Source organism: Eleginops maclovinus, chromosome 4, assembly GCF_036324505.1.
Source record: "Eleginops maclovinus isolate JMC-PN-2008 ecotype Puerto Natales chromosome 4, JC_Emac_rtc_rv5, whole genome shotgun sequence".
NCBI classification, from domain to species: domain Eukaryota; kingdom Metazoa; phylum Chordata; class Actinopteri; order Perciformes; family Eleginopidae; genus Eleginops; species Eleginops maclovinus.
Window position 1 is genome coordinate 4,115,240 of NC_086352.1, and position 15,000 is coordinate 4,130,239.

General features: G+C 41.2%; 2 protein-coding genes across 2 annotated transcripts in view; one reads left to right on the plus strand and one right to left on the minus strand.

Moving 5' to 3' along the window:
* The window catches only part of LOC134863598 (EMILIN-1-A-like), a 29,071-nt gene extending 26,998 nt beyond the window's left edge, over positions 1-2,073 (plus strand). Inside the window, exons 12-13 of the mRNA XM_063882189.1 lie at positions 688-822; positions 1,037-2,073. Coding sequence (XP_063738259.1) covers positions 688-822; positions 1,037-1,359 — 458 coding nt within the window. The 3' untranslated portion in view covers positions 1,360-2,073. The remainder of the gene's footprint in view (positions 1-687; positions 823-1,036) is intronic.
* Positions 2,074-3,013: 940 nt separating this feature from the next.
* LOC134862845 (intermembrane lipid transfer protein VPS13C-like) overlaps positions 3,014-15,000 on the minus strand; it is a 106,885-nt gene continuing 94,898 nt past the window's right edge. The window contains 14 exon segments of the mRNA XM_063880943.1: positions 3,014-3,459; positions 3,575-3,649; positions 3,784-3,907; positions 5,991-6,054; positions 6,057-6,081; positions 7,120-7,234; positions 8,404-8,527; positions 13,254-13,299; positions 13,379-13,432; positions 13,434-13,543; positions 13,751-13,826; positions 13,999-14,112; positions 14,258-14,339; positions 14,615-14,739. Coding sequence (XP_063737013.1) covers positions 3,364-3,459; positions 3,575-3,649; positions 3,784-3,907; positions 5,991-6,054; positions 6,057-6,081; positions 7,120-7,234; positions 8,404-8,527; positions 13,254-13,299; positions 13,379-13,432; positions 13,434-13,543; positions 13,751-13,826; positions 13,999-14,112; positions 14,258-14,339; positions 14,615-14,739 — 1,230 coding nt within the window. The 3' untranslated portion in view covers positions 3,014-3,363.

Sequence of the window (15,000 nt, forward strand, 5' to 3'; positions counted from 1 at the left end):
TTTTTTAAGTGTACCATATATGTACCGTTTTTGGCAGGATTGATGGAGGAAGTAAATACATGCGTTTGCTGGCATTATAAACACCGTGTGTGCTAACATGATTAGCTCTTTGTGCTAACATTATTAGCTCTGTGTGCTAACATTATTAGCTCTGTGTGCTAACATTATTAGCTTGGTATGCTAACATTATTAGCTCTGTGTGCTAACATTATTAGCTCTGTGTGCTAACATCATTAGCTCCGTGTGCTAACATTATTAGCTCTGTGTGCTAACATGATTAGCTCTGTGTGCTAACATTATTAGCTTGGTATGCTAACATTATTAGCTCTTTGTGCTAACATCATTAGCTCTGTGTGCTAACATTTTAGCTCTGTGTGCTAACATTATTAGCTCTGTCGCTTACATTTTTATATTTTTGTGTGCTAACATCATTAGCTCTTTGTGCTAACATTATTAGCTCTGTGTGCTAACATTATTAGCTCTGTGTGCTAACATTATTAGCTTGGTATGCTAACATTATTAGCTCTTTGTGCTAACATCATTAGCTCTGTGTGCTAACATCATTAGCTCTGTTGCTTACATTTTTATATTTTTGTGTGCTGAAAGAATCAGCTCTCTGTTTGCCTAGATTATTAACAATGCGTGCGCTATAAGCTGTAGCCCTGGTGACAGTGTTTGCTTGATCAGGTCTTCCTGGGGTTGAGGCTCACGTTCCAAAACTGGCGTTCTCCGCTGCTCTCACGGTTCCCATGGAGCGAGCCGGAACTATCGTCTTCGACAAGATCTTTGTCAACGAAGGAGATTTCTACAACCCGAGGACAGGTAAACATAAAGCAGGTTCCTCTGATCACTTTTTTCAACATATTATACCATGAATTTCTTTTGGCATCCTATACTGTTATTTTGTGGAACATAAGCAAAGAATTTCTCACTTCGAGATTAATAAAGTATATCTTATCTTAAAAAATAAAACATTATTAAACCAGTTCAATGTTTTAACTGGTTTAATGACGCCCCCCCCCCCCCCCCTCCCCAGGTGTGTTCACGGCCCCCGTTGATGGACGCTACTTCTTCAGTGCCGTCCTGACGGGTTATAAGAATGAGAAGATCGAGGCTGTTCTGTCCAAGTCCAACTACGGTATGGCCCGGGTGGACTCAGGAGGCTACCAGCCCGAAGGCCTGGAGAACAACCCGGTGGCAGAGGCCAAAACCCCCCCTGGATCTCTGGCCGTCTTCAGCATCATCCTGCCGCTGCAGAGCCGTGACACGGTGTGTGTGGATCTGGTGATGGGGCAGCTGGCCCACTCTGTGGAACCGTTCACCGTCTTCAGCGGGTTGCTACTGTACGAGGACCTGTGATCCAGACCGGATTTTTATGAAGACCTGATGATCTCCTGATGAAGAGGAGGATTGGCAGGGGCTGGACAGAAAGATGGACGCTCCTCAACATCACCACCCCCTGCAGGCCTTGCTGTCTTTATAAGACTTTATAGAGGGAAGACCAGATGTTTTACTCAAAGCAGCTTTACTTTTTATCCCAGCTTTGACCAGCTGCATCAGAGTCCTGATACATCCCACTGCTTCACTAATAATCTCATTAAAGGTTCTGAACCAGACTGACCTGATGAACTCCTGAGGAGGATGAGGAAGATAACGAGGGGGACTGGCAGCTGGACAGAGAGATGGATGTTCAGATGTTTTATACGGCTTTACTTTGTGTTCCAGTTTCTGATCTTGACAGACGCTCAGCCTGATCACATGACATCACTTAATAAAGCCCAATAAACACAAAAGTTAACTTGTTATTAAAAATGATATCAACAGAATGTACTCTAAGTATCACAAAGTACTGCAGTACTGATGAAATGAGAAACCTGCAGCCAGGGTCAGACTTAAAGTTTTAAACTGAACACAGATATTTAATCTCCTGGTAATAACTTTCTTTATGAATGATGTTCCATCGGTTACTGAAGGACATATTTAAAGCACTTGTACTGAGGAAACTTTATTCTGCTTACACGTCACTGTTTGTATGATGAATATCTCACTGCCATTAAACACGAGTGGACCACATCTCAGCTTTATTCATTTTCTTTCCTTCAGGCTGTGACTGGTGGTCAGCTGAATATGATTTCATATGTAAATATATAAACCACGGACAAAGGTACAGTCAGCAGCTGCATCAGTGTGAGGGCACTTCATTCAGAGGGCACTTTCATTACCCAACTCCTGTTCAGCGTGATTATATACATATGTATACATATATATGTATATATATGTATACATATGTGAGTCTCGCTCTTTACCTTATCGTTTAAAACGGAGAGTAGCAAATAGGAGTGAAAGTGTTTCATAGTGATGTCACTGTTTTCCTGAAGTATACGGAGGAGTCCAATGGGGGCATGTTTCTCTCTAATCCTCGTCCTCCTCAGGTCTCTCGGCAGACTGAAGTGCTTATAGTTTTACCTTCACCAGGTTCCAGGGTTACTGTGAGGAGAAGTCTCCAGCAGGAAGTCCCTGATGTATATATGTTTTTTTATTGATTCAAGATGCAGGTCAGCGTCTGTGTTCTTGTTAGGCACCGATATAAGCTCAGAGTTTAGAGTGATTACAACATTATAGAAGAACCTGATGGTAGAAACCCCACCGCCCCATTCAGCCACCGGGATCTGGAGAACTACCGTAGAAACTGCTGAACATTTCTGATGCAGATTATGGTTATTAAATGAGGAGAACTGCTAATTGGGAAACTGCTCCGATAAATACTCATCATGTCCTCTGGCTTTAGCTCTAGTCCATCTTATCTGACCCGGGGTCGCAGAGGAAGCAGCTCCAGCATATGGCTGCAGAACAGGGTTAACTTTAAATATTTACACTCACACAGCTGCTGAAGTCTCACTGTGATCACAGACAGAAACATGTTTACAGTGTTCAGGTCCGTTTCCTCATCATCGGGACAGAAACAGAGTTGTGGTTTCAGATCCAAAAATAAAGAAGTTTGATTGACTTTGAAAACAGGAAGGAACTTCATTTATTTGTCATTAACAAACAGATTTAATATTTTTATAGATAAACACATCTCTTTAGATATCTGATGTCTATCTGACCAAAAACCCCCAAAGTCATATTAACCCTGACAGTGAGCCTGCAGACAAAGAGCAGGGACAAAAAACCCAAACCATGTTAACCCTGACAGTGAGCCTGCAGACAAAGAGCAGGGACAAAAAACCCAAACCATGTTAACCCTGACAGTGAGCCTGCAGACAAAGAGCAGGGACAAAAAACCCAACATTCACATTTAATCATGTTTCCATCTTAAAATGTGTTATCGGGAAGGTGAGGGTGTGTAAACAGGAAGTGACATCACTGCTTGACTCGCAGGAAGCGCTGTGATTTCTGCCTCTTCATACTCTGCTGCTGCTGCCTCACCTGAGCCTCGGAGATCACAGTCTGCAGTTTCTGTTTCCATGGCAAAACACACACACACACACACACACACACACACACACACACACACACAGGTTATTCACCAGTGTTATTAATGATTATTATTCCTTGGTATGGTCTTCAGTACCTGAGCGCTGTCTGAGTCTCTGAGCTCGAGACGCCTCACCGGTTGACTGTCTCTCTGAAGCCCCCCTCTATGATCCTGACGGACAGATAAGTACAGACAGACACGTTACAGACAGAGGAGCGACAAACAGGTTTCCTGTTAGTGATGATGAGACAGACAGGTACAGGTGGAGGCGGACAGACGGACAGACAGGTACAGAGACAGGTTACCTTGCAGTAGATGTTGAGCCGTGTTCCCTCTAAAGATGGCGGTCTGTAGAAGTTCTCGAACAGACACTCCCACTCTCTGTTAAAGTGACCCAGGAAGTCAATCTGCTTCACACACAGCACCCTCCTACACAACAACACACAACAGTAAACAACAACACACTACAGTAAACAACAACACACAACAGTAAACAACAACACACTACAGTAAACAACAACAAACTACAGTTAACAACAACACACTACAGTAAACAACAACACACAACAGTAAACAACAACACACTACAGTAACTACAGTAAACAACAAAACACTACAGTAAACAACAACACACAACAGTAAACAACAACACACAAAAGTAAATAACAACACACAACAGTACATAACAACATACTACAGTAAACAACAACACACAACAGTAAATAACAACACACTACAGTAAACAACACACTACAGTAACTACAGTAAACAACAACACACTACAGTAAACAACAACACACTACAGTAAACAACACACTACAGTAACTACAGTAAACAACAACACACTACAGTAAACAACAACAGTAAACAACAACACACAACAGTAAACAACAACACACTACAGTAAACAACAACAGTAAACAACAACACACAACAGTAAACAACAACACACAACAGTAAACAACAACACACAACAGTAAACAACAACACACAAAAGTAAATAACAACACACAACAGTAAATAACAACATACTACAGTAAACAACAACACACAACAGTAAATAACAACACACTACAGTAAACAACACACTACAGTAACTACAGTAAACAACAACACACTACAGTAAACAACAACACACTACAGTAAACAACAACACACTACAGTAAACAACAACACACTACAGTAAACAACAACAGTAAACAACAACACACAACAGTAAACAACAACACACAACAGTAAATAACACACTACAGTAAACAACAACACACAAAAGTAAATAACAACACACTACAGTAAACAACAACACACAACAGTAAATAACAACACACAACAGTAAATAACAACACACTACAGTAAACAACAACATACTACAGTAAACAACAACACACTACAGTAAACAACAACACACTACAGTAAACAACAACACACTACAGTAACTACAGTAAACAACAACACACTACAGTAAACAACAACAGTAAACAACAACACACAACAGTAAACAACAACACACTACAGTAAACAACAACACACTACAGTAAACAACAACACACTACAGTAAACAACAACAGTAAACAACAACACACAACAGTAAATAACAACACACTACAGTAAACAACAACACACTACAGTAAACAACAACACACTACCCAAAGTCATATTAACCCTGACAGTGAGCCTGCAGACAAAGAGCAGGGACAAAAAACCCAAACCATGTTAACCCTGACAGTGAGCCTGCAGACACGACAGTAAACAACAACACACTACAGTAAACAACAACACACAACAGTAAATAACAACACACAACTGTAAACAACAACAGTAAATAACAACACACAACAGTAAACAACAACACACAACAGTAAACAACAACACACAACAGTAAACAACAACACACAACAGTAAATAACAACACACAACAGTAATTAACACACAACAGTAAACAACAACACACAACAGTAAACAACAACACACAACAGTAAATAACAACACACAACAGTAATTAACAACACACAACAGTAAACAACAACAGTAAACAACAACACACTACAGTAAACAACAACATACAACAGTAAATAACAACACACTACAGTAAACAACAACACACAACAGTAAATAACAACACACAACAGTAAACAACAACACACAACAGTAAACAACAACAGTAAACAACAACACACTACAGTAAACAACAACACACAACAGTAAATAACAACACACAACAGTAATTAACACACAACAGTAAAACAACAACACACAACAGTAAATAACAACACACAACAGTAAACAACAGTAAACAACAACACACTACAGTAAACAACACACAACAGTAAATAAAAACACACAATACACAACAAACTAAAGCAAAGCAGTACACAATCCGGGACTACAGAGCTGAGCTGTTAGTGATGATTGAAGGTAGGGTTACAGGTGAGTGATGATTGAAGGTAGGGTTACAGGTGAGTGATGATTGAAGGTAGGGTTACAGGTGAATGATGATTGAAGGTAGGGTTACCTGTTGGTGATGATGATGGAGGTCTTCTTGTGTCCGGGGTACGGACAGTGATCTCTGAACACCTCCCATCCAGCTGTTTTATCTGAGAGCGCTGAACACACACACACACACACACACACACACACACACACACACACACACACACACACACACACACACACACACACACACACACACACACACACACACACACACACACACACACACACACACACACACACACACACATACTTTGTGCTATAATATCAGACTCATTTCACAGTTACAACAGTGAACGAAAGAGACAGATGAACAGAAGTCATCACAAAGATCCATTTATTACATATTATACATCACACATCATATTGGACATATTGTATACTGATATGCAGGTTTAACATGAATTCAGAGGGGATGCTACCATCGATTACAAAAATATGAAAAGAGTTTCAGGAGATAACTCAAACATATCTGCACTGCAGTATTATCATTGAAATATGGTTATGGACTCCCGTTATTGTACAGACTGGTATTATACAGCATACAGAAAGACAGGAAAGAAAGGAGTTCAGGGAGCAGAAATGCTTTATCAAAATAATTAAAGTGAGAATGAAGATGTCTGACAAAGATATTAGATAGGCATGCATAGATTCAGTTTCAGATTCAAGGAGAAAACTACAGATCAAACTTATTTCCATCCAAACCGCTTATTCCTCATCAGGCTGCATGTGGAACAAACACAGGGAGACGGAAGAAGAGGAAGAGGAAAAGGAAGAGGAATAAGAAGAAAAAGAAGAGGAAGAAGAAGAAGAAGAAGAAGAAGAAGAAGAAGAAGAAGAAGAAGAAGAAGAAGAAGAAGAAGAAGAAGAAGAAGAAGAGGAAGAAGAGGAAGAAGAAGAAGAAGAAGAAGAGGAAGAAGAGGAAGAAGAGGAAGAAGAAGAACAATGATTAAAATAACTGTTCTTAGACTGAGAGCAAACGCCTTACTGCGTATTCATAATACAAATAATACTCTGAATAATACAGACTGCAGCAGTCAGCTGTGTGGCTGTACTTAATCTGGTCTAGTTTTTAAAGACTTGTTGAGGTTGGCTGAGAATGTACTGCTCTGGTTGAGGTGCTCTGGGTGTCAGAGTGTAGAAAGAGTTACCTGGAAGAGGTCGAAGCCCTGAGCCTCCGTCAGGTCGTATGGCCGGATGATCCCATCCTCCTGGATCAGCCGCACCGGACGCAGTTTGCTCACTTCCTCTGTCGACTCCGCCGCTCTGACACAAACACGCACACGCACACACGCACACAAACACACACACACACAAACACACACACACACAGTGTTAAAGTGAGGCCCAGCAAGCACTGACTGATCTCACCAGCTGATTTCAGATCAGTAAATCATAGACCGTGATCAGGGCTCAGGGGGGGCTCTCTGTGCACACAGTGCTGCAGGTGCTCACCTTTCATGACTTCTACAGCGACAGCATGAAACGCAACAACAACAGGTTAACAGGAAGTGACACAGGTCACATGACAGGATGGAGGTCACTGAGGCTGCTGGGAAATGTTTCAGGAACGCAAGCATGGCCACGACTGATTTACTTAAACACTGATATATACCCCTATGAACCCCTAAGAACCCCTATATACCCATATATAGCCATGTATAGCCCTACACAACTGATTGACTAAACCTCTAAAGAGATTCATACAGAAGATGACTCAGTTTTACCCCACGGCTGCAGGTCTCCAAAACCATATTGAAGATTAAAGAAGCTGCTGCTTGACTTGCGTCTTCAGCTAAAGAATTATTAAATATAAAATGCTAAAACACGAAGTCTTTAAAATCCTTGTCCTGATTCAGATAAAATTGAATTCCAAACTGAACACAGCATGCTGTTGATTCATTTCCATGCACAGCCCTGTCTGATCAGAGGCTGAAAATAAAATGGTAATTTAACTTACTGCTGGTAAACAGCACTTGGAAGTTAGCGTTAACTTCCTGTCACAATGTGATTTATGGTTATGTGACCTCCGGGGGGCATGGCCACACAATGCTGAGGGGCGGGGTTACGAGCGGTGACAGCATGAATCAGGATTCGATGGATGGATGAAGATTTGATTTCAACATGATGCTGCGACTTACCTCCATCTGCTGCAGGAACAACAACAACATGCACAAACACAGGCTGCACGCTGAAGCTGCTCTCCCCCCTCACTATGTCTTATTATAGAGTATCATTAATATCCTACAGTAACACTACAGGAGCAGCGGTGAAGGAGGTCAGCTTTAACGCTTGAAATGACAAATACTCACACCACAACAAAAAGAAAAGAAAGAACCAAACTCCGGGACACGACGTCACAAGACAGAAAACAAAAACACAACATTAGTGAGCAGAATAACGGACAGGAATCAGCTGCTGTCGATAGGAAGTACCTCTGGATGCCGTGAAAGGTGCTGCTTGCCATGTCCACGATACCGCCGGTGGGCCTGGCCACCACGCCAACCAGGCCTTTACCGATGCCCTTAAAGAAACCCGCTGCGCCCTCCTTCTTGGCCCCTGCACCACACAACACATTACACATTAAATAAACAGCTGTACAGTACATAGCCCTATGTATACCCCTATATATACCCTATACCGCTATACATCTGTATATACCCCTATATATACACCTATACATCTATATATACCCCTATATATACACCTATACATCTATATATACCCCTATATATACACCTATACATCTATATATACCCCTATATATACACCTATACATCTATATATAACCCTATATATTACACCTATACAGTCCTATATATACCCCTAGATATACACCTATACCTTCTATATATACCCCTATATATACACCTATACATCTATATATACCCCTATATATACAACCTATACTCTATATATACCTTCTATATATACACTTTATATACACATATACCTCTATATATACCCCTATATTAATACACCTAGACATCTATATATACCCGTCTATATATACACCTATATATACACATATACCTCTATTATACCCTATATATACAACCTATACATCTATATATACCTCTATATATACACCTATATATACACATATACCTCTATATATACCCCTATTTATGCACCTATACATCTATATATACCTCTATATAGACACCTTATATACACATATACATCTGTATATACCCCCTATATATACACCTATACCTCTATATTACCCCTATATATACACCTATACATCTATTATATACCCATATATATACACATATACATCTTATATACCCCTATATAGTACACCTATACCTCTATATATACCCCTATATATACACCTATACATCTATATATACCCCTATATATACACATATTACTATCTGTATATACCCACTATATATATACACCTTTACATCTATATATACCCCTATATATACACCTATATATACACATATACCTTCTTTATCTCCCCTTTATACAGTGGAGGCAAAAAAGTATTTAGTCAGCCACCAATTGTGCAAGTTCTCCAATTAAAAAGATGAGAGAGCCTGTAATTTCTATCATAGGTATACCACAACTATGAGAGACAGAATGAGAAAAGAAATCCAGAAAATCACATTGTAGGATTTTTAATGAATTTATTTTTCAAATTATTGTGGGAAAATAGTATTTGGTCAATAACAAAAGTTCATCTCATTACTTTGTTATATACCCTTTGTTGGCAATGACAGAGGTCAAACGTCTTTCTGTAAGTCTTCACAGGTTTTCACACACTGTTGCTGGTATTTTGGGCCCATTCCTCCATGCAGATCTCCTCTAAAGCAGTGATGTGTTGGGGGGCTGTCGCTGGGCAACACAGACTTTCAACTCCCTCCAAAGATTTCTATGAGGGTGAGATCTGGAGACTGGCTAGGCCACTCCAGGACCTTGAAATGCTTCTTATGAAGCCACTCCTTCGTTGCCCTGGCGGTGTGTTTGGGATCACTGTCATGCTGAAAGACCCAAGCCACGTTCATCTCAGTGCCCTTGCTGATGGAAGGAGGTTTTCACTCAAAATCTCTCGATAATGGCCCCATTCATTCTTGCCTCTTACAGGAATCAGTCGTCCTGGTCCCTTTGCAGATTATAAAACAGCCCCCAAAGCATGATGTTTCCCCCCCAATGCTTCACAGTAGGTATGGTGTTTTTGGATTGCAAACTCTGAATTCTTTTCTCCTCCAACACGACGGTTGAGTTTTATCCAAAAAATGTTCTATTTTGGTTTCATTGACCTTATGACAGTCTCCCAATCCTCTTCTGGAGTCATCCAAATTGCCCTCTAGCAAACTTCAGACGGGCCTGGACATGTACTGGCTTAAGCAGGGGGACCAACGTTCTGGAAATGCAGGTTGTAAGTCCCTGGCGGATTGTAGTGTGTTTCTGATGGTTAGCTCTGTTACTTTGGGCGCCCTGCTCTCTGCAGGTCATTCACTAGGCCCCCCCGTGTGGGTTCTGGGATTTTTGCTCACAAGCTTCTTGTGTTCTTTTGACCAACGGGGTGAGATCTTGCGTGGAGCCCCAGATCGTGGGAGATTAGCATGGTCTTTTGTATGTCTTCGATTTTCTAATAATTGCTCCCACAGTTGATTTTCTTCACACCAAGTGCTTCCTTTTGCAGATTCAGTTTTCCCAGGCCTTTGTTGTGTTGCTGTTTTGTGTGCTGGTGGTTTGCAGGTCTACATTTAGTCTCTGGTCTCCTTTGATCTGGCTCTGGGTCTTGGCCATAGTGGAGTTTCGGTGTTTGTCTGTGTGTGGTTGCTGGTCATGGGTCTTTTAGTACGGTTTCGAGTTCTAATATGGGGCCTTTTATTACAGGTATCGTGTGGGCGGTACAGAGGAGCACGCTGTTAGATGTTGTTACTGAGTCTGTGACGTGACAGAAATTCTTGCTTGTTTGGTGGTTGGACATATTTCTGTGGTGTACGTGTGATATTGTCTTGGTTGGCTGGTTTTGCGGGTCTGGGGAGGTCCGGGTGGGGTGGGCGCTTGGGGGGACGGAGTTTGGGGTGGGTGTCCGTGGTGGTTTTGGTATGGCAGCGCGCTACGGGGGTTTGGGTGTTAGGGATATTGTGGGGGAGGTAGTTTGTAGGGGGGGCTCAAATGGGTCTTATAAGTGTATGAGTGTGTGTAACGTGTGTGTACTAGTGTCTGAGTGTGTGTAAAAGTGTGTGTATACGTGTGTGTATCTGTGTCAGAGTGAGTGTACAACGTGTGTGTATCTGTGAACGGAGTGTGTGTAAACGTGTGTGTATCCGTGTGTCGGATATGTGTCACGAGTGTGTGTCAACGAGGTGTCTCCGAGTCTGCAGGGTGTGTCAAAGACGTGTGTATAAGCTCTAAGAGTGTGTGTTAAAAGTGTGTGTTAAGTGTAGAGTGTGGGTGCCAAGTGTGTGGATCCGTATACGGTGCTGAGGTCACAGTGTTGTCTCTGTGGTTGAGTGTGTGACCACGTGTGTGTCTAAGTGTTGATTGTGTGTCACGAGTGTTTATCACGTGAGTGCTTCATGTGTCAGAGTGTGGTGTCCCCGTGTGTGTCTAAGTGTCCGAGTGTGTGTCCCCGTGTGTGGTCTCAGTATAAGTTTGTGTGTACAAGTGATTGATATGGTGTAAGAGTGTGTGTAAAAGTGTGTGTACTCATATTCTAGAATTGTGTACCCGTGTTTTGTCTTAGTTGGTCTATGTGTCCGCGTGTGTGTCCACGGTGAGTCTCCGTGACTGCTGGTGTTTCCACGTTAGTGTCACCTTAAAAGCGTTAGAGTCCACCGAGTGTACACCTCATCTACCTCTATTATATACCCATCATATTTTGCACCCTACACTCTATATTTACCCCTAGATATTCACATATACCTCTATTTATACCCTATTATATACACCTATTCATACTGAGATACCCCTTTTCATACAACCTTATACATTCTGTATATACCCCTATAATACACTACAACCTCTATTTACACCCTAATATATTAACCTATACCTCTATATATACCCCTATATATACACCTATAATCTATATATACCCTATATATACACCTTACCTCTATATATACCCTATATATACACCTTATACCTCTTTATATACCCATATATTACCCTATTATACACATATACCTATATATACCCTATTTATACACCTATAGATACACATATACATCTGTAATACCCCTATATATGCACCTACAACCTTATTTATACCCCTATAATATACCACCTATACTCTATATATAAACCCCTATATATAAACCTATATATACCAACTATACCTTAAGTAGGAACCCTATATATGCACCTACACCTGATATATTCCCTAAATATTACACCTATACATTCTATATATACCTATATATACACCTATATATACACATATACGCTCTATATATACCCCTATATATACACCTATACATCTATATATACCCTATCATTACACCTACACCTCTATATACACCCTCTATATACACCTACCACTCTATATATACCCCTATATATACACATATACATCTATATATACCCCTATATATACACCTATACATCTATATATACCCCTATATATACACATATACCTCTATATATACCTCTATATATACACCTATACATCTGTATATACCCCTATATATACCCCTATACCCCTATATATACCCCTATACATCTATATATACACCTATATCTCTATATATACCCTATATATACACCTATACCTCTATATATACCCCTATATATACCCCTATACCCCTATATATACCCCTATACATCTATATATACACCTACACCTCTATATATACCCCTATATATACACCTATACCTCTATATATACCCCTATATATACACCTATATATACACCTATACATCTGTATATACCCCTATATATACCCCTATACATCTGTATATACCCCTATATATGCACCTATACCTCTATATATACCCCTATATATACACCTATACCTCTATATATACACCTATACCTCTATATATACCTCTATATATACCCCTATATATACACCTATACCTCTATATATACCCCTATATATACACCTATACCTCTATATATACCCCTATATATACACACCTATATATACACCTATACATCTATATATATACCCCTATATATACACACCTATATATACACCTATACCTCTATATATACCCCTATATATACACCTATACCTCTATATATACACCTATACCTCTATATATACACCTATATATACTGTACACCTATACATGATGTATAACCAGGTTAACTCACCCTCCACAGGTTTGGTGACAATTCCTGTAACTCCCCCCATGACGCCCTGCAGAGAGAGACACCTTCAGATATTTTTGAGTTTCTTTTTATTATTTTGTTTTTTGAGGTACTATCGTAGACCTGACCTTCAGCAGTCCTTTCCCTCCTTTGGCTAGACTCTCTCCAAAGTCTCGGGGGGGGGCGGTTCATCTCCTCGCGGCGCTTCTGTTGGAACTCTTTATCCATGGTGATGGCCGCCAGACCTTTACCCACCGAGCCCGTGATCCTTGAGACCATCCCTGCAGCGCCTCCTGCAGGACCCAACAGAAAACACACAACTACATTACCCAGCATGCACCTCTGAAGACCAACACTGCAGCACCCCCTGCAGGACCCAGCAGAAACATCTCATCCCAACCACATTAGCCAGCATGCATCTACTCAGAACCACTTTACCCAGCAAGCACCTCTGGAATCACACTGCCCCCTACAGTTGTAAATGCGTAGAAGAAGCTCACCGACGGTGTGGCCCAGCAGGCTGCGGACCCCGATCACAAACCCTTCAGCGAACTCCTCCGGGCCCTGGACGGCCCCCTGAGGGACGCCATAGCAAACATGTTAACCTGGCAGATACGAGAACTAGTATCCCTAATGCTTTTAAATGTGTGTGTGTGTGTGTGTGTGTGTGTGTGTGTGTGTGTGTGTGTGTGTGTGTGTGTGTGTGTGTGTGTGTGTGTGTGTGTGTGTGTGTGTGTGTGTGTGTTACCTGGAAAGGCTCGTAGAAAAAAGCCTCCACGCCCTCGGACAGACCGCGGATAAGACCAAATGGGTTCCCAAGGACGTCGAGACCCAGAACCAGGACATACATCTGTTTCAGGAACTGCAGCCACAAACACACATACATACTGTATAATATCAGATTATATCTGCAGATGTAGATCATCCTATCATAAAACTGCGGTTTCATCTTGTTTTCTAATAATGTATTACAATATATTTTACATAAAATGACGAGACGCTGTTACCTGCTCACTGTAATGTCGGACCACCGCCCACATCAGCTTCTCTCTGCGGTAAAACTGATACTTCACTTCAAAGAAGGCCAGCCTGAAGAGAGGAGCAAGAACATCACACACAGGAAGCAGGAAGCAGGAAACAGATGTACAACAGGAAGGAAGCAGGAAACAGATGTACAGCAGGAAGGAAGCAGGAAACAGATGTACAGCAGGAAGGAAGCAGGAAACAGATGTACAACAGGAAGGAAGCAGGAAACAGATGTACAACAGGAAGGAAGCAGGAAACAGATGTACAACAGGAAGGAAGCAGGAAACAGATGTACAGCAGGAAGGAATCGATCAGCCTCTCTGAGCAGCAGGTCTCACTTGAAGATGAGGTCGTCCACGTCGGTCAGCGTGGCCCCGATGCTCTTCAGCAGCAGATTCAGACTCTGCATCGCCTCCGGAGCCGATTCCTCACCGCTGGAGCCTAGAGACAGACTCAGGTGCAGCTGCAACATATATCATACAGATTTAATATCAGAGTTGGGTGTAACACGTTACAGTAATGCATAACTTGTTGCTGTAACGCAGTAATATAACGCAGTACTTCTGAAATGTGGGTAATATAATCGCGTTACTATTCTCAGTAACAGTTACAACACATTTTAAATGATGTGGTGTTTAGTTTCTAAGAACTCACAAACATCATGAGACATTCTGACACCAGAGAAACAACTGCAGGTAGAACAGTAACTCAGTAAGCCTGTTTC